This window comes from Acanthochromis polyacanthus, chromosome 21 (assembly GCF_021347895.1).
Source record: "Acanthochromis polyacanthus isolate Apoly-LR-REF ecotype Palm Island chromosome 21, KAUST_Apoly_ChrSc, whole genome shotgun sequence".
NCBI lineage: Eukaryota > Metazoa > Chordata > Actinopteri > Pomacentridae > Acanthochromis > Acanthochromis polyacanthus.
In genome coordinates this window covers 7,751,657-7,772,677 of record NC_067133.1, presented here as the reverse complement: position 1 = coordinate 7,772,677, position 21,021 = coordinate 7,751,657, and the positions used below count along the sequence as shown (strand labels likewise).

Genomic DNA, 21,021 nt, shown 5'->3' with positions numbered 1-21,021 from the left:
TCCCTGGAGTGTTTTTATTGATCTTGCTGCTTTGTAGATTAACATTTCTGCACAGGTCACACACAAAGCTTCTAAAATATGTTTTATTATGGAAAAAAATGACAAATCATTATTTCAGTCATTTTCGAGGTTTCATCTTCTGAAATGTGACCATTTGTTGCTTTAAAAATTTGATTAGTTTTGAAATTCAGGAAATATGCAGCTTGTGAGAGTTTGTTTGTGGTTTCAGACCCAAGGATAAGTTCTGTGAAATGTTTTGTTTGAATTTTGTGTATTTTCAGAGCTTGAAGTTTTGCAAAATACACATTAAGACATTTTAATGTTTCAATATCTTAAGAAATAAAACTGAGTCATGAAATGTGACGAAAACTCGGATACAATAGTTTATAGTGGATCAGAATGATTGAATGGATCCACCTGAAGACTGGTTCTGGACCGATTTGGACTATTTGTGCACTGGGTTTACATTTGGTTGTGGACTTAATCTGGGTTGGACTCGGAATGGGTTTCTAACAGGTTGAGGACTGGTTTTAATCAGGATTGGGTTTGGACTGTGTTTAGGTTTGGCTTTAAATTGGTTTTGGACTGGTTCTGATTATTGTGGTTTAAGTTGAGTTGTGCACCTAGTTTTGTATTTGTTTTGTCTGGTTTAGACTTAGTTGTGGACTTGTTCTGTTTTTCAACTGGGATTTGGTTGTGCTTGGACTGGGTTTAGACCTGTTCTGGATTGGTTTCAGACTGGTTTCTGACTACTTGTGGACTTGGATTAGGCTTAGACTGGATTTGAACCTGGTTGGGGAATTAGTTTTGGATTGGCTAAGACAATGTTTTACACTGAGTATAGACCTGTTTTAGACTTTGTTTGGACTGGGTTTAGACTGGGTCGTGGACCTAGTTTTGGATTGGTTCTGACTGGTGTTGAACTTGGACAGAGGGTGGACCTGCCTGTAGACCAAGTTTTGTTATGGCTTGGTTTTGGCATTAATAGTTTTGGGTTGGTTTTAGACTGGTTGTGGACTGGTTCTGACTGTTTATCAAGTGGGATTGGGTTGGTTTGGACTGGGTTTAGGCCTGTTTTTAAATTAGTTGAGTGTTGATTGGTTTTAGATTCTTGTTTTCAAATATTTTGGTATTCAGCTGTGCAGAGCTACGAGCTGCTTCCATTTTGTCTAAATGTTAAATTTAACAACACGTGAGGCCGATTTTGTTCTCAAAGTTTAACATTCTTGACCTGTGATGGTGATAAACACGAAACCCGAACGCCAAACTTTTGCTTTCAGCTGTGAGGTTATCTGTTGGAAATCCCGGTGATCACCACGGTGCTTTCTGTAGTTTCTCTTTCACCAGCATTCAGTGATAAACAAGATCACGCCTGGATAAAAACTGAACTCTGTTTTGTCCTCAGACTCATCCGTGATGCTGCAGAACAGGTAAGATTCAATCACACTGTTCTGGTTTGTTTCACAGCTGCTTCAGGATATTTCAGTGAGATTCAAGTTTCATCATTGGTTCTGAAAATGTGCAGTTCTTATTAGCCTCAGTAACACAAACATCTCTTTATATTAAGTGTTAAACATCTGTAGAGAGACTGAGAGGACATAAATAACAATATTCAGGTGGAATCTGAGGTTTTATAAAATGTTTTCAGGTCGTTATCAAGACTTCAGGCAACAGGAAAAAACACCAAGAAGGTTGAAAGCTGTTCTGACAGCGTTTATTAGCTAAAACTGTAAAAACAGAATCATCTGAGTTTCTGTGTTTCCTTGAACATGTCAAGTGTGATGTTTAGTTCCATCAGAAAAAAAGCATCCAAATCTGAGATCAAAATCAGATTTCAGCAAAATCATTTTATGAACTTGATTGTACAGGGTGGGGGGAAAAAAATGTCCTGTCAGGTAAAAACAACTATAAATGGGCATAACTTTTTTATTCTTTGGAATTTTGAACTGATTTCTTGAAGAACACAAATTTAAAGCTTTCACAACATGTTTATTCAATATGTCCTCCATCAGCCATGATGAAGGCCTCGATACAGCCTCTAAAAGAGGCACAGGCCCTCCGGATATCCTCCTTGGGGTACGCCTCCCATTCCCTGGAGAATGCAGTCTTAAGTAAATCCATATTGGCATCAGGGGTAGCATTAGTCTTCAACTCAATGGTGCCCCATCAGAAAAAATCCAGGGGGTTTAGATCAGGTGAGCTCGGGGGCCAAATGCCTTTGGGCCAGAAGTTTGCCATATTCTACTCACAGAACTTTTGGACCTTGATTGATGCGTGAGCAGGAGCCCCATCTTGCTGCCACACATAGTTGTTGTCGGGGTAGGTGGCCTTCACCCAGGGCAAAACGGTGTATCTCAGAACTTTGTAGTACACATCAGCCCCAATTTTCTGATCTGGCTTGAAGAAGTAGGGGGGCATCTTATTGCCATCTGAGCCCAAGACTCCCAGGACCATCTGGAGATCTCTTGGTGCCCAAACTGGATTGTCTGGCATGCTGGATGCGGTGAATGGTCCTCTCACTGATGCCAACAATCTTGGAAATGTCCTTCTGAGGGATTTGGGCATCCAAGAGATCACAAACCCTATTGCATTTTAAGTTGTTGCTTGCTCACTTCACAATGCACCAAGGTCTGGCAAATACTAAGAAGATTGGTTAAAGGTAAAGAACTTTGATTTTAATTATTGTTTTGATTACTCTCACCATTTGGGCAGGACATTCAAATTTGTCAATAGGACATTTTTGCTTCCCCACCCTGTAGACTGAGTTTGCACTTGAAATTTCACTTAGTTTTGAAGTAGTTGTGGACTAGGTTTAGATTTGGTTGTGGACTTGTGGATTATTTTGAGTCTGGATTTAGACTTGGTTTTGAAATTCATTTTGGACTTTGGAGTTTAGTCCTGGGCTGCACAGTGGATTAGTGGTTAACACTTTCGCCTTGCAGCAAGAAGATCCCCAGTTCAAATCCCGGGGTGGGCCTGGGATCTTTCTGCATGGAGTTTGCATGTTCTCCCTGTGCATGCATGGGTTTTCTCCGGGTACTCCGGCTTCCTCCCACAGTCCAAAAATATGCTGAGGTTAATTGATCACTCTAAATTGCCCGTAGGTGTGAATGTGAGTGTGATTGTTTGTCTGTATATGTAGCCCTGTGACAGACTGGCGACCTGTCCAGGGTGTCCCCTGCCTTCGCCCGAGTCATGTGTTAGCAACACATGAAGTTGATTTTGTTCTCAAAGTTTAACATTGTTGATCTGTGATGGTGATAAACACGAAACCCGAACGCCAAACTTTTGCTTTCAGGTGTGACGCTATCTGTTGGAAATCCCGGTGATCACCACGGTGCTTTCTGTAGTTTCTCTTTCACCAGCATTCAGTGATAAACAAGATCACGTCTGAATATAAACTGAACGCTGAGCTTCAGACTCTGTTTTCTCCTCAGACTCACCTGTGAACAGGTAAGATTCATTCACATTGTTCTACTCTGTTTGTTTCACAGCTGCTTCAGAATATTTCAGTGAGATTCAAGGTTCATCATTGATTCTGAAAATGTGCAGTTATTTTCAGTATCAGTAACACAAACGCATCTTTAACATGAAGTGAACATTTGTAGAGACTCTGTTAAAACTGTGGGGACAAAAATAATATTCAGTCTGAATCAGAAATTAGCTTTGGGTTGGTTTTGGACTAGTTCTGACTAGGTTTGGACTGGGTTTAGTTTTAGTTGTGCTTAATTTGGGTTGGGATCTGGATTTGAATTTAATTTTGGATTGTTTTTAGTCTGGATTTGGACTTGGTTTTGAAATTCATTTTAGACGGGTTGTGAACTGGTACACACTTGATTTTTGACTTCGCTTTGGACTGGACCAGGTTTGGACTTGGTTTTGGACTGGTGTTGGGTTTGGAATGAATTCAGATTTGATTTCAGACTTTGCTTTGGACTGGTTTGGACAGGGTTTGGATTTGGTTGTGGACTTCATTTGGGTTGGATTAGGACTGGGTTTCAAACTGGTTTTGGACTGGTTTGGATTTGATTTTGTACTGGTGTTGTGTAGACTTAGCTTGACTTAGTTTTTTTACTGGGTTAAAATCTGTTGTTGAACTTTGTCTCTGCTGGGCCTGGAGTTTTTTTGGATTAGCTGTAAAGTTTTGATTAGTTTTGATTCTTGTTTTTAAATGTTACTTTTTAGTCAGTTTTAATTTTGTCAACAAAAAATATTTTTCATCTTAGTCCTTGTTATGAAGATTAATCAGAATTGAGAAGAATTTTTTACAAAAACATCTGTTCCTGAGTCATGGTGCTGAAAAACCAGAAAAGTGTTTGTTTCTTAGTTTTAATTTAACATTAAAATCTTTGTGCTCTTCACCTGCAGGTTGTAAAAAGGTGGTGATTTCTGTTCCTGACCTGATTATCTACTAAACATGTTGAGAACTCTGATGAAGAGACATCTGGAAATTCTGTGAGTCTCTAAAATGAACAAAACTATCAAGAAATTCTTTGGACTTCTTAAACATCTGAGACGTGCTGCTGAAATAACATCTGAAAGAAATGCAATATTAAATGTTACTGCTTTTAGTTTGTTTCAAGATTCCCTGACGAGCGGAGATTTCACGATTGAGTTTCTTTTAATTGAAGCTCCAATCAAAGAAAGAAGTTAACATTTGATGTTTCAGATATAGAATGTTACATTTTATCTTCTTACGTGGCTCCACACTAACATTCTCACTATTATTCTTTGTCATGGTGCTCCATTGCTTATTTTCCTGTACTGATATTGTTTTAAGTCACAGAGGCAGGTTTCACATATGCAAGAGTGCTATTCTTAAATTGATTTAACACGTTAGCCCAAGCCAGAAGTTATGTAGTGTTCCAAAAGTTGTTGTTATAGTGCCCGTTGCTAGCCAAAATCCCACAATGCTCTCTGCTTGTCAACATGACCTGCAGTCTGAGTGACGCTTCCTCTGGTCTCTACAGTATTAAATAGTAAGGGGCTCCACCTGGTGGAACAACCAGGTACTACAGCTGATCTAGAATACATTCACTGACATCATGTAGAGATTGCAGGTTTTCTGCATCTTTTGGAGCTTGTGGAGCCACACAGCCCTTAAATAAAATCAAGATGGCTCATAGGGGACACATGGATTTGTTGGGCTTTCATGCGTATTTTTGTAGAATCAGAAGTTTCACTCTGAATAACTGAGTTAAGCTCTATAATTAATAATCTTCTGGGACCTTAACCTTGATATTTATGTTCGTTAGGTTAGCTTCCATAATTAACAATGATGTTGGGTCTAAGCTATATTTTGGCATTAGTTGACTTAATCTCCTACTAAATAATAAATGACTCTGACAGGGGTCCAGGACAATAAAAAACAAAAACTTGATCAGGACATCCCTAGTTAATACTACTGAAAGGTAGAGGGAGCCAGAGCATGTATAGATTAAAAAATAAATCACTGAAATATTAAGTTTGATTATATAAAGAATGGACAGAATAAACATTCAAAAACGTGGAAAAAAAAAACACATACAGATCAGAACCTGGCTAACAATCTGTTTTTACTTTAGTGTTACACTAACAGTTATCTGTAAATGTTAAGAATCATTCCCTTCTATGTTTTCACAGGGCTTTGCTGGAGAGCAACGGAAGGAGCTCAGATGAAAGAAAAAGATTAATAACAACTGCGATGGAAAACTGCAAAGATCAAACCAACCTGAAGTGGCTGAGAGAAAACGCAGAGTCTGATGTCTTCTCTGAACTCGTGGAAATGTTCGCCTTCCTGAAGAGACACGTTGATGAAGAAGAGAAGAAGAGCCACGACAACACTGTTGACATCATCCTGGTGGCTCATGGGGCCATCATATACCGGATGATTCCTGCCTGCTACCTGCTGCCTCTGAACTCCATCACCGACCTCATCCTCTACTCGCCCTGGAACTGCAACATCACAGCTGAAGTAACGTACGGCGTCGCTACCGGCAAGATGAAGCCTCAGCACAGAGTTTTTTACTGCGGCACCAAAAAACTCTTTAAATTTCCCGCTGAAGCCTTGGATATGAAAAATCCTCTGAAGCAGCCAAAGATCCGAGAGTGCTGTCAACTTCCTGACGAAAAGCACCAACCCATGGACCTGCCAGACCAGTGGAACTCTCTGAAGAGGGCCGGAGGACGGATGATCCCCAACATCTTCATTGGGTTTATGACGCCAGATGATGGAGTGTGGAAAACCTACAAACGCCTCTCAGAAACACACGGAGCTCCTGGCAGGAACCGCATCGTCATCCCGTTCATCTTCCCAGCAGAACAGAAGCGCTCCGTCCCGCTGTCGGTGGTCATGTTAGCGCTGTCGCTGGTGTTGCTGTCGTCCAGGTTTAAAGCCACCGTCCACCTCGCCACCTGTCTGGGTTACAGCTCTGCCGGACACAAGATGGACTCTCTGAAGGATCAGTACTCCTGCACCACCGACAACACCACCATGAAGTCCTCACCAGACATGTTCCTTCTCAAGTAGATGGATGATCTTCCGTCAGTCTTCCACGTTAACTGTAGAAGACTGTCCAAGAACCAACTAAACTGTAAAAACTCTAAATTTAAGGCATTATTGCATCATAAGGTTGCCTCCCACTACAGATGTTCCTCATCAAGGTTTTCACCTTGAACCTATCTGACCATTCGAATCTTTCACAATCTCTATCTGCTGATAACAAGTCTTAATTCAATACCATTTGAACATGAAAGGTATTAAAATTTATCCAGTGTATACGCTTAATGACTAAAGAGCTCTGCAGCTCATTGAGGTAGGTGTTCAGGAACTTTGTTCCTCATGTAGGGCACTGTTGGAAACACAGCGTTAGAGGGTAAATGTAGTGTTAGAGGGTAGTCGAATAAAGCCAAGTCACCACTTTTTTTTAAAGCAACACAATGAAAGCTGTTGTTTTCAGGAAAAAAACGTGTTTGACATTAGCAATGAATCTAAAAGCTTTAAATAATGGGATGACGATCGTCAAATGTTATTTGTGGTGTGAGTTTACCTGAGCCATTTACATTTTGGGGTTTAAATTCCTAAAAAAAACAAATTATTAAAACTACTTTGCCTGACTGCAGCCAATATTAAGGCTCGAGCAACCCTACAGTGTTGTACAGTAATTACAGGAGAATAGCCTGACTAATGCAATAATATAGGTAAAACCCTATCATGGATCATTATTCATAGAATTCAACCTAACTGATGTAAATGAGGGCTGCACAGTGCATTGGTGGTTAGCACTGTTGCCTTGCAGCAAGAAGGTCCCTGGTTCACGTCCCGGGGTGGGCCTGGGATCTTTCTGCATGGAGTTTGCATGTTCTCCCTGTGCATGCATGGGTTTTCTCCGGGTACTCCGGCTTCCTCCCACAGTCCAAAAATATGCTGAGGTTAATTGATGACTCTAAATTGCCCGTAGGTGTGAATGTGAGTGTGATTGTTTGTCTGTATATGTAGCCCTGTGACAGACTGGCGACCTGTCCAGGGTGTCCCCTGCCTTCGCCCGAGTCATGTGTTAGCAACACATGAAGTTGATTTTGTTCTCAAAGTTTAACATTGTTGATCTGTGATGGTGATAAACACGAAACCCGAACGCCAAACTTTTGCTTTCAGGTGTGACGCTATCTGTTGGAAATCCCGGTGATCACCACGGTGCTTTCTGTAGTTTCTCTTTCACCAGCATTCAGTGATAAACAAGATCACGTCTGAATATAAACTGAACGCTGAGCTTCAGACTCTGTTTTCTCCTCAGACTCACCTGTGAACAGGTAGGATTCATTCACATTGTTCTACTCTGTTTGTTTCACAGCTGCTTCAGAATATTTCAGTGAGATTCAAGGTTCATCATTGATTCTGAAAACGTGCAGTTATTTTCAGTATCAGTAACACAAACGCATCTTTAACATGAAGTGAACATTTGTAGAGACTCTGTTAAAACTGTGGGGACAAAAATAATATTCAGTCTGAATCAGAAATTAGCTTTGGGTTGGTTTTGGACTAGTTCTGACTAGGTTTGGACTGGGTTTAGTTTTAGTTGTGCTTAATTTGGGTTGGGATCTGGATTTGAATTTAATTTTGGATTGTTTTTAGTCTGGATTTGGACTTGGTTTTGAAATTCATTTTAGACGGGTTGTGAACTGGTACACACTTGATTTTTGACTTTGCTTTGGACTGGACCAGGTTTGGACTTGGTTTTGGACTGGTGTTGTGTTTGGAATGAATTCAGATTTGATTTCAGACTTTGCTTTGGACTGGTTTGGACAGGGTTTGGATTTGGTTGTGGACTTCATTTGGGTTGGATTAGGACTGGGTTTCAAACTGGTTTTGGACTGGTTTGGATTTGATTTTGTACTGGTGTTGTGTAGACTTAGCTTGACTTAGTTTTTTTACTGGGTTAAAATCTGTTGTTGAACTTTGTCTCTGCTGGGCCTGGAGTTTTTTTGGATTAGCTGTAAAGTTTTGATTAGTTTTGATTCTTGTTTTTAAATGTTACTTTTTAGTCAGTTTTAATTTTGTCAACAAAAAATATTTTTCATCTTAGTCCTTGTTATGAAGATTAATCAGAATTGAGAAGAATTTTTTACAAAAACATCTGTTCCTGAGTCATGGTGCTGAAAAACCAGAAAAGTGTTTGTTTCTTAGTTTTAATTTAACATTAAAATCTTTGTGCTCTTCACCTGCAGGTTGTAAAAAGGTGGTGATTTCTGTTCCTGACCTGATTATCTACTAAACATGTTGAGAACTCTGATGAAGAGACATCTGGAAATTCTGTGAGTCTCTAAAATGAACAAAACTATCAAGAAATTCTTTGGACTTCTTAAACATCTGAAACGTGCTGCTGAAATAACATCTGAAAGAAATGCAATATTAAATGTTACTGCTTTTAGTTTGTTTCAAGATTCCCTGACGAGCGGAGATTTCACGATTGAGTTTCTTTTAATTGAAGCTCCAATGAAAGAAAGAAATTAACATTTGATGTTTCAGATATAGAATGTTACATTTTATCTTCTTACGTGGCTCTACACTAACATTCTCACTATTATTCTTTGTCATGGTGCTCCATTGCTTATTTTCCTGTACTGATATTGTTTTAAGTCACAGAGGCAGGTTTCACATATGCAAGAGTGCTATTCTTAAATTGATTTAACACGTTAGCCCAAGCCAGAAGTTATGTAGTGTTCCAAAAGTTGTTGTTATAGTGCCCGTTGCTAGCCAAAATCCCACAATGCTCTCTGCTTGTCAACATGACCTGCAGTCTGAGTGACGCTTCCTCTGGTCTCTACAGTATTAAATAGTAAGGGGCTCCACCTGGTGGAACAACCAGGTACTACAGCTGATCTAGAATACATTCACTGACATCATGTAGAGATTGCAGGTTTTCTGCATCTTTTGGAGCTTGTGGAGCCACACAGCCCTTAAATAAAATCAAGATGGCTCATAGGGGACACATGGATTTGTTGGGCTTTCATGCGTATTTTTGTAGAATCAGAAGTTTCACTCTGAATAACTGAGTTAAGCTCTATAATTAATAATCTTCTGGGACCTTAACCTTGATATTTATGTTCATTAGGTTAGCTTCCATAATTAACAATGATGTTGGGTCTAAGCTATATTTTGGCATTAGTTGACTTAATCTCCTACTAAATAATAAATGACTCTGACAGGGGTCCAGGACAATAAAAAACAAAAACTTGATCAGGACATCCCTAGTTAATACTACTGAAAGGTAGAGGGGAGCCAGAGCATGTATAGATTAAAAAATAAATCACTGAAATATTAAGTTTGATTATATAAAGAATGGACAGAATAAACATTCAAAAACGTGGAAAAAAAACCAAACACATACAGATCAGAACCTGGCTAACAATCTGTTTTTACTTTAGTGTTACACTAACAGTTATCTGTAAATGTTAAGAATCATTCCCTTCTATGTTTTCACAGGGCTTTGCTGGAGAGCAACGGAAGGAGCTCAGATGAAAGAAAAAGATTAATAACAACTGCGATGGAAAACTGCAAAGATCAAACCAACCTGAAGTGGCTGAGAGAAAACGCAGAGTCTGATGTCTTCTCCGAACTCGTGGAAATGTTCGCCTTCCTGAAGAGACACGTTGATGAAGAAGAGAAGAAGAGCCACGACAACACTGTTGACATCATCCTGGTGGCTCATGGGGCCATCATATACCGGATGATTCCTGCCTGCTACCTGCTGCCTCTGAACTCCATCACCGACCTCATCCTCTACTCGCCCTGGAACTGCAACATCACAGCTGAAGTAACGTACGGCGTCGCTACCGGCAAGATGAAGCCTCAGCACAGAGTTTTTTACTGCGGCACCAAAAAACTCTTTAAATTTCCCGCTGAAGCCTTGGATATGAAAAATCCTCTGAAGCAGCCAAAGATCCGAGAGTGCTGTCAACTTCCTGATGAAAAGCACCAACCCATGGACCTGCCAGACCAGTGGAACTCTCTGAAGAGGGCCGGAGGACGGATGATCCCCAACATCTTCATTGGGTTTATGACGCCAGATGATGGAGTGTGGAAAACCTACAAACGCCTCTCAGAAACACATGGAGCTCCTGGCAGGAACCGCATCGTCATCCCGTTCATCTTCCCAGCAGAACAGAAGCGCTCCGTCCCGCTGTCGGTGGTCATGTTAGCGCTGTCGCTGGTGTTGCTGTCGTCCAGGTTTAAAGCCACCGTCCACCTCGCCGCCTGTCTGGGTTACAGCTCTGCCGGACACAAGATGGACTCTCTGAAGGATCAGTACTCCTGCACCACCGACAACACCACCATGAAGTCCTCACCAGACATGTTCCTTCTCAAGTAGATGGATGATCTTCCGTCAGTCTTCCACGTTAACTGTAGAAGACTGTCCAAGAACCAACTAAACTGTAAAAACTCTAAATTTAAGGCATTATTGCATCATAAGGTTGCCTCCCACTACAGACGTTCCTAATCAAGGTTTTCACCTTGAACCTATCTGACCATTCGAATCTTTCACAATCTCTATCTGCTGATAACAAGTCTTAATTCAATACCATTTGAACATGAAAGGTATTAAAATTTATCCAGTGTATACGCTTAATGACTAAAGAGCTCTGCAGTTCATTGAGGTAGGTGTTCAGGAACTTTGTTCATGTAGGACACTGTGGGAAACATAGTGTTAGAGGGTAAATGTAGTGTTAGAGGGTAGTCGAATAAAGCCAAGTCACCACTTTTTTTAAAGCAACACAATGAAAGCTGTTGTTTTCAGGAAAAAAACGTGTTTGACATTAGCAATGAATCTAAAAGCTTTAAATAATGGGATGAAGCTCGTCAAATGTTATTTGTGGTGTGAGTTTACCTGAGCCATTTACATTTTGGGGTTTAAATTCCTAAAAAAAAAAATATAAAAACTACTTTGCCTGACTACAGCCAATATTAAGGCTCGAGCAACCCTACAGTGTTGTACAGTAATTACAGGAGAATAGCCTGACTAATGTAATAATATAGTTCAAACCCTATCATGGATCATTATTCATAGAATTCAACCTAACTGATGTAAATGAGGGCTGCACAGTGCATTGGTGGTTAGCACTGTTGCCTTGCAGCAAGAAGGTCCCTGGTTCACGTCCCGGCTTTCCTGGGATCTTTCTGCATGGAGTTTGCATGTTCTCCCTGTGCATGCGTGGGTTTTCTCTGGGCACTCCAGCTTCCTCCCACAGTCCAAAAACATGCTGAGGTTAACTGGTGATTCTAAATTGCTCATAGGTGTGAGTGTGATTGTTTGTCTGTATATGTCGCCCTGTGACAGACTGGTGACCTGTCCAGGGTGTCTCCTGCCTTCGCTCGGGTCAGCTGAGATAGGCTCAGTTAGAATCTTGCCTCCAGTGGTACTTACAGTTTTGGTGATCCAACAGATGAAGTATTATTTCAAACTATTTGTTTGAGGCAAGGTTGGAAGATAAGGAACTTTCTGTTCGTTGGACGTCCAGATTATGTTATTGGTTCACTTTACCCTGCAAACCTAACAGTTCAAGGTGAGCCTGAATGAGAACAATGGAAAAGTTTTTCAAACTGCTGATAAAGGCAGCAGGTCTTGATTATAGAGATCCACAAACACTCCTTCTACTTCACTCTGTGGGACAGTCAGACGCACAGACACGAACAAATGAATCAACTTTTATTTGAAAGCAATATTGAACAAAAATATGTTAAAAATAAAAAGAAGAAATTCATTATTGACTGAGAAGAATTCAAAACAATTCTAAACTGTAACAACAAGCGTGCATATATGGAGGTCAACAGGAAAAGACAGAGCAGACATGAAATTGTTGAACTTTTTGGACCATTTTGAATCATTTTTGGACAGTTTTGAATTCATTGGATATATTTTAGGTTATTTGTTTTTATCTCTTTAGCTCATTACTGGACAAATGTTGAATCCTTGTGGACACATTTGAAGTCATTTGGACAAATGAAGAGTTCAAAACAAATTTTTTTAAGTGTTTACTTGAGATAATAATAATAATAATAACACTAATGATTTATTTTTCCTCTATTTGTCATGTATTTTTCTACTGAGTCAAATCCACTCAACTTCAGTTTGAATGATATTATCTCAAATTTTCAGCCATTTTGAACATTTAAGTTTTCATTTTGTTCTAGTGTAGAAACTCGTGTGATTTTGTGCTTTGGATGGTTCTCCTGCGGATTAACATGCTTTAAAACTTGTCATTAGTGGATTTAAGGAATGTGAACAGACCAGGCTGTAATGCTGGGATCAGTTAGCAGCGTAAAGTTACCACTAGCAGACTGTTAATGTAAATTCACTTCTCTTAATGTCATTTTATCCAAAGTTGTGGAATCAGAGAAATGATGCATCAGGATGTGTTTTATTTTCATTGTTTGAGGGTGCAGGGAGTAAACATAATTTAAAGCTAATGCTGATGTGTGATTGTAGAGTGGGCTGGAGGTGGTGAAATCAGGATATTTTAGGTACAATCTAGTAAACTGTAGCTACCATTACACACCCTTTCTACTGATGAGTCTGACTGAGACTTCTACACAGTGAGCTCAAATGTAACTGAAGAGTTGAAAGTTTCTTCTTATTGTCTCGATATTTTCATGAGATCTTCAGTGTCATTACCTGAATATAAGATAGTGGTTTTGAGTTGTTTTGTTCAGACATAAGGTGGTCAGGTCTGTTGCCACACCATGCCGTTACAGCGTGGGCGTGGTTGGCCTGGAGGGTCTGGCGGCCCTACTGGGCTCGTCACATGTGCTGGCAGACAAACTCTTTAGGCTGACACGTCACACGCTGTCAGTGAGACGCTTCTAAAGAAGACAGGAGCAGCTCGCCAAATCTGACAAGGTAAAAATCTACATCTATTTTTTCACCTTATGCCTGAACCAAACAGCTCAAAACTGCTGCAATAGAAAGAAGACTTGATGAATGTTTTTGAGCTGAATTTATGATGCTGCAGCTCAGCAGATTCTGGGAAGAAGGAAGTATGTTTGAAAACACAAACTTCAAATAGTGCAGCGACTCTGAAAACGTAATCACAAATTAAATGGTAAACCTTCCTAAAGACTGAAAATATTACTTCTTCTGTATTTAAGTAATTATTCTAGACATGTACTCTGTTGCAGCGCTACATTAATAAGCTTGTTTGTCTATTAATCTGTATCTTTATTTCTTAACTGCATTGTTTTTTTTACCTGTTAAGAACTTCATGAAGATGTTTTCAGAAAGTGCTGCACAAATAAAGTTTATTGTAAGGAACCAGTCGAAATGTTGTAATAATTCTGTGACTAATTGTTCTGAATATGTGATATATATATTCAGAGTAATCCTGTTATAAAACAGGGGCTGTATGGAAGCTTTACTTTCACTCATTACTGCTCAGTTTTTTTCTTCCACATACATGTTCCATAGAGGTTGAAGCACAGAATGAAACGGCAATTTATTGTTCCTGGTGGAGTTTAGACTAAAACACAACCAAGAACATGAACAATTTTATAAAAATTCAGAAAACTGATCGGGAACTTTCTGTTTGGATTCTGTTAATGGTTCACCCTGCAAACATAACAATTCAAAATGAGTCTGATAACAAGAACAAATAAAGCTACAAGCAGCATTGAACGAGTCCTCGCATGTTTATGCACGTCGAGGTGTGGTTATGTTAGGATGTGACCCAAAAATGAAGCTGCTGACCAGTTTCAAGGTTCGTATCACAAAATTTGTGTAAACGGTACGTGCGAACATCGACTATTTGTCAGACTTCTAATGTGATTTATAAGGAGGCAAAATGACAGACAAGTCTTTTGAAAAATACTAAAACTTAAACTAGTGTTTTAAAAAGAGGACAATATATATTGAAGCCAGTGTAAAGAGGTTGAAACATACTGGGAGTCAAGAACAAGTTGTCTGTTTTATTACACTGAGGTCTGACCAGTTTCAAGGTTCGTATCACAAAATTTGTGTAAACGGTACGTGCGAACATCGACTATTTGTCAGACTTCTAATGTGATTTATAAGGAGGCAAAATGACAGACAAGTCTTTTGAAAAATACTAAAACTGAAACTAGTGTTTTAAAAAGAGGACAATATATATTGAAGCCAGTGTAAAGAGGTTGAAACATACTGGGAGTCAAGAACAAGTTGTCTGTTTTATTACACTGAGGTTTGAATACTGAACACAGACAGTACAGTGAGGACTTCAGATTTTAATCTCAGCTTCATATTTTCACTTTGTGTTGCTTTGTTTAGTTTGTTGTGCAGATCCAGCTGAGTGGATCCTTCATTCTGATCAGTGCTGCTGCTGGATTCATCTCATCACTGCTGTAAGTTTGATCTGTAAATTGATTCCAACTGCAAAAAGTAATTTTAAAAACTCTGTGTTTTAATTGATCATCATTTATTTTTAATGTGTTTTTAATCGCATATATAAACACACAGACACTACAGACAGTTGATGTGACACTGAGGAACCATCATTTCTTCTACTTAACGGCGTACAAAGATCCTGTGTGATGAACCAAAGACTTCAAATTTTGATTCATCAGTCCATAATACCTTCTTCTAGTCTTCAGTAGTCCATTGATGGTGTTTCATGGCCCAGGAAAGAGACTATTAAGCTGCGCTGGAAGCTGTTGTCCTGTGACCTCCTATCACCAAGCTGTTGACTCTCAGAAACTTGTCTTCTGATTCTGTTGTGGTTTTGGGTCTTTCAGATCTCTTCCTGTCAGAGTTTCCTCCAGTTTCTGAGCCTTTTGATGGTGAAGAAAACTGCACTCACTGACACCTTGACTTTCTTCTTCTGTAGGAAAACCTACATTTTTCTGATGGTCTGTTTCTCTTCTATTGTTAATTGCCTTTTCCTCGCCATTCTTATCACAACACACTACTTTCTGCAGGACGATACTGTTAAAATAATTCTCTGGATGGTATGGTGCCACGGTGTATTCCAACACTACTTTTATGCAGACAGAGGGAGTTGTAATTCATCACGGAACGTTGGGACACCTGTAGGATTTGGTAGCTTGATCAACCACCATTGGTGCAGAACAACTTTAAATTGTTAAGCCATTTCTTGTTCCTCGAAAAAGGCGTTTTTGTATAATTCTGAAATATTTCATCCAACTGCCATCCATTAATATCACTGGTCTGGTTTTTAAAAAACTAACTATCTTTGAATTTGTTGTGTTTCCATGTAGAACTTAATTTCATCATTTCTCTGCTTACTTTTCAACTTAAAAAATTTCAGATGTGTGACTGATCTGTGTTCTGTTGTTTGCAGGCATCATGGGAAATACATACCGTCAGTGTGCAGTTCGAATTAACAATAACAGCAACAACTGCAGGCTGCAAAACCCCATGTGAGTGCACACCTGAGGTCTGTTCATGTTCACAATGAATACAACCTTTGTGTAATACAAAATCAAAGTCATTATTTTTTATTGTTTAAGTGGATGGATGGCTTTTATTCTGAAGATCAACAATCACACTTTGCATTATATATATATATATATATATATATATATATATATATATATACATAAACCTCCATTTTTTTCCTTCACAGAACTACAGTTACATCCAGTAATATTTAGTCGGATGATGTCTGAATGGAAAAGGTTCCTAAAGTCCATCCATTACAGACCAAGATGAATCATTTCAGAATCTTTTCCACCTTTATTGTGACCTGTAACCTGAACAACTCACTTAGAAAACAAACTAAACTGATACTTTTCCCAAATGTGTTTTCCAGTTGAGCTGTACAGGTTATCGGTCACATTAAAGGTGGAAAAAGTTCTGAAATTATTTATCTTGGTCTCATTATTTTTACATCACAAAAACCTGTCATTTTAACATGGGTTTTTTAGACTTTTTATATCCACTGTATACAAGTTTTATTCTCTGCAGGGTATCAGGGGGCTGGAGTCTTAGGATGAAGACAGGAGACACCTGGACAGGTCATCAGTCTATCACAGGGCTGCATATAGACAAACAAACACACTCACATTTACACCTATAGATTTTAGAATCACTAGTTAACCTCACCATGTTTTTGGACTGTGGGAGGAAGCTAGAGAAACCCAGAGAAAACCCAGCAGGGAAACATGCAAACCCCACACAGAAAGATCCCAGAACCAGATTTAAACCAGGACCTTCTAGTTGTGAGGTGACGGTGCTAACCACTGGCCCACTATGCTGCCTGGTTCCAGAAGTCAATCTGTATATTCAGAGGTGTCTCATGTTTCTCTGACAGGGTGTACCTTGACAGTGGGCACTGTCAAAATACTTTACCATCAACAATTCGACCACATCAGCACGGTTCTGCTCTGTTCACAAAGACTCCTGACACAGCCTGTGGATCTGTGGGTGTCTTCACCTACGATCTCTTCAATAAATCTACAATGAGACACGCAAAGACGATGGCTGTCATGTTCTCCAATCCTCATGACTTCAACCTCAACTCTAACCTTTACGCAGTGGGACTCTTTGACAAGAAACAACTCTGTGAATACAGTCTGTTTTCTAAAATGTATTACAACACAGGGACAGAGTTTGTCAGACGTCGTGCTGGTTATCCTCTGACTTACGAGGGAGATGGTCTGATCATCTCAGCCAGCATGACTGACACTTATGAGCCTGAGCTGGATATCAACATCAGCAGCATAGATGGCTAACGGAAGGAAATGTGCTTCATCTTTTCCTTTCTCAGAAGCTGCTGGTCATAATACAGGATGTTTTAGAGTATTTAGCATTTATCCAAAGTATGATTCATGTCTTTCTGTCAGGAATCAGACATGCAGTCATTAAAGTGTGCAGTTTGTTGTGTTTTAATTAACAGACATTGACTTCATCCTGTTTTTTGTTCTGGGTTTGGTCTGAACCTGCCCAGAAAGATGTCTTTCTCTCCACTGATACATGCTCCTGTAATTTTGTGTTCTAAGAAAATATCAACCAGATCAATAATCAGTGAACATGAAACATGAAGTGATTGTCTGCTGGATAATAAATACATGTATGACTGGAACCCTGCTGCCTCCATGCTTCAGTCACTGGAGTGTTGTGGTCAAAATGTATAAAACTGAGACGCAAGTCACGACCAAGACCAGAGTGTACCGAGACAAGACCAGGACCAGAGAGAACTGAGACTGTGACAAGACCTGGACCAAAGTTTACCAAGGTAAGACCAGAATCAGAGTGTACCAAAACTAAGACAAGATAAAGATCAGAGTGTAGCAAGACTGAGACAAAACTAAAACCAGAATGTACTGAGACCAGGACCAGGACTAAAGTTTACGAAGACGAGACTGGGACCAGAGTTTATGGAGACTGAAACAAGACCAGAACCTGAGAATATTGAGACCAAGTCAAGACCAGGACCTGAGTGTACCAAAATTGAGACAAGACCGGGATTCTGAGAGCTTGCGACTGAGTTCAGAACGAAACCTGAGAGAACCAAAGGTAAGGCAAGATCAAGACTTCGAGAGTAAAGACTGGTACACTCTCTACTAGTGGTCACCAACCTTTTTCAAGCCAAGATCACTTTTCATATCAGACAAAAAGTGAAAATCTACCATCCATTTCAGATTTACTTTACAGCTTTTAGATTCTAAAATTTAGAAATACAGAAATTAATTCATGACTCATGCTGTCTTATTTTCCTGCCAAAACATTTTAAACATGCATTTGACAGCTGACATGTAAATTAATAGCAGAGTAGTGAAAATGTATTTACAATCAATGTGAGCCATGGTTTATATTTCAACATTCAAAACTGAAGCATCAAGTCATGGCAAGAATGATACACCACAGCAAAAGACAAATCAACCTGAACCTCTGTTCTTTTTAAGTGCATCGTAGTCACAGATGGTGTGATGGTTGTGCCTGCAGCCCATCAGTTAAAGCACTGTAACAATCACACTTTGCCTCATTGTCCAGCCCATGCCCAGGTCATTCATAGTTGGAGACACACAGTCAGCAAGGTAGACACCCGTCAGACAGACGTCACTGTGCTTTGATTTTATTGTTTTCATGTGTTAAAATGCCACCTCGCAGTGATATGTGGAGCCAAAATAGGATTTGACCTTAACAGCACAGGAGGAGAGAAGGGGAAACTTTTCTCTGTTTACAAACCCCAAAAGTGTCTGTCATTAGTCCTTGCCTGCAATTCAGTGTCTTTTTGCAGTTCAGTGATTTCCATGTCCACACCATTTGGTAAGGAAAACACTTCCTGAAGCTTAGCAGCAAGCGCCTCGATGTCTATGGGAATGAATGGTTGCTGATAAATCTCACAATGTCCTCCATTTTATCCATTTCTTGAAAATGCCTGTCAAATTCAGCCCTCACTTAATCCAGGTGGACACAGAAATGTTCAGGGTGGGGTTCTCTCACATTACTTGAAAGTCTCTCCAGGTTTGGGAAGCATGTGAGTTTTCCATTTCTCAGTTGAGAAATCCACAGACCAAGTTTGGCCTTAAATGACAGCGCCGATCATGTGCGTTACATCTCTGTCTTTACTCGGCAACTCTATGTTGAGCTCGTTCATTTTGACTGTCAGGTCTGTGAGGAATCCCAGATCACGCAGCCACGCGTCATCTGACAGTTCTTTATGGTGCTCTTTACGTGATCCAGAAATGCGCGGATCTCAGGCAACATGTCAATAAAACACTGCAAGCTTCTAAAATATTTTACTGTAGAAAAAATGACAAAAAAAATCATTATTTCAGTCATTTTCAAATAAAAATAAAACAGGTTGAGGACTGGGTTTTATCAGGATGGGTTTGGACTGTGTTTAGATTTGGCTTGAAATTGGTTTTGGACTGGTTTCTGATTATGTGTTTAAATTGGGTTGTGCACCTAGTTTTGTATCGGTTTTGGCTGGTTGAGACTTAGTTGTGGACTTGTTCCTGACTGTTTTCAACTGGGATTTGGTTGTGCTGGACTGGGTTTAGACCTATTCTGGATTGGTTTCAGACTGGTTTCTGACTACTTGTGGACTGGGTGTCCATGTGATTGTGGACTTGGTTGGATTAGGCTTAGACTGGGTTTGAACCTGGTTGGGGAATTAGTTTTGGATTGGCTAAGACAATGTTTTACACTGAGTTTAAACCTGTTTTAGACTTTGTTTGAACTGGGTTTAGACTGGGTCGTGGACCTGGTTTTGCATTGGTTCTGACTGGTGTTGGACTTGGACAGAGGTTGGACTTGCCTGTGGACCAAGTTTTGTTATGACCTTGGTTTGGTATAATAGTTTTGGGGTTGGTTTTAGACTGGTTGTGGACTGGTTCTGACTGTTTATCAAGTGGGATTGGGTTGGTTGGACTGGGTTTAGGCCTGTTTTTAAATTAGTTTGAGTGTTGATTGGTTCTAGATTCTTGTTTTCAAAATATTATGGGGTATTCAGCCTGTGGCAGAGCAACAAGCTGCTTCCATTTTGGGTCTAAATGTTAAATTTACAACACGTGAGGCCGATTTTGTTTCTCAAAAGTTTAACATTCTTGGCCTGTGGGATGGGGAAAAACACGAAGACCCGAACGCCCAAACTTTTGCTTTCCAGCATGTGAGGTTACTCTGTTGGAAATCCCGGTGATCCCCACTGGTTGCTTTCTGTAGTTCTCCTTTCACCCAGCATTCAGTGATAAACAAGATCACGCCTGGATAAAAACTGAACTCTGTTTGTCCCTCAGACCTCATCTGTGATGCCTGCAGAACAGGTAAGATTCCAATCACACTGTTCTGGTTTGTTTCACAGCTGCTTCAGGATATTTCAGTGAGATTCAAGTTTCATCATTGATTCTGAAAATGTGCAGTTGTTATTAGCCTCATACAAACATCTCTTATATTAAGTGTTAAACATCTGTAGAGACTCTGCGAGGATATAAATAACAATATTCAGTGCGGAAATCTGAGGTTTAATAAAATGTTTTTAGGTCGTTATCAAGACTTAAGGCGACAGGAAAACACACCAAGAAGGTTGAAAGCTGTTCTGACAGCGTTTATTAGCTAAAACTGTAAAAACAGAATCATCTGAGTTCTGTGTTTCCTTGAACATGTCAATGTGATGTTTAGTTCCATCAGGAAAAAAAAGCATCCAAATCTGAGATCAAATCAGATTTCAGCAAAATCATTTTATTGTTAACTTGATTGTAGACGGAATTTGGACTTGAAATTTGGACTTTGGTTTTGAACTAGTTGTGGACTAGGTTAGATTTGGTTGTGGACTTGTGGATTGTTTTGAGTCTGGATTTGGATTTGGTTTTGCAATTCATTTTAGACTGAGTTAGTCCTGTTTGTGGACTGTGTTTAGACTTGGGTTTGAATTTAGCTTTGGACTTGGTTTAAAACTTGGATGTTGGACTTAATTTTGACTTGGCTTTTATACTGGTTCTGACAAGTTGTGAACGGGTTATACACTTGATTTTTGAATTCCGTTTTGGAGATGGCCAGATTTTGGTACTTGTTTTGGACTGGGCATTTAAGTTGGGTTTGGAATGATTCAGATTTG

General features: G+C 39.6%; 1 protein-coding gene across 2 annotated transcripts; it reads left to right on the top strand.

Moving 5' to 3' along the window:
- The first annotated feature begins 92 nt into the window (after positions 1-92).
- On the top strand, positions 93-13,779 carry LOC127531655 (uncharacterized). 2 transcript variants are annotated; one of them, XM_051941413.1, is made up of 2 exons: positions 93-4,455; positions 9,962-13,779. In XM_051941413.1, exons 1-2 carry the CDS (start codon positions 4,418-4,420, stop codon positions 10,845-10,847), a joined length of 924 nt encoding a protein of 307 aa, XP_051797373.1. In that variant the 5' UTR covers positions 93-4,417; the 3' UTR covers positions 10,848-13,779. The 2 variants fall into 2 exon arrangements, with proteins under 2 accessions (XP_051797373.1, XP_051797372.1); XM_051941412.1 differs by lacking the exon at positions 93-4,455 and adding an exon at positions 7,307-8,790.
- Positions 13,780-21,021: the final 7,242 nt, after the last annotated feature.

Bases quoted from the DNA above. Each gene is read 5' to 3' on its own strand.
- LOC127531655 (XM_051941413.1), top strand. From the start codon at position 4,418: ATGTTGAGAACTCTGATGAAGAGACATCTGGAAATTCT. The intron at 4,456-9,961 runs GTGAGTCTCTAA...ATGTTTTCACAG, and splicing joins AAGAGACATCTGGAAATTCT to GGCTTTGCTGGAGAGCAACG.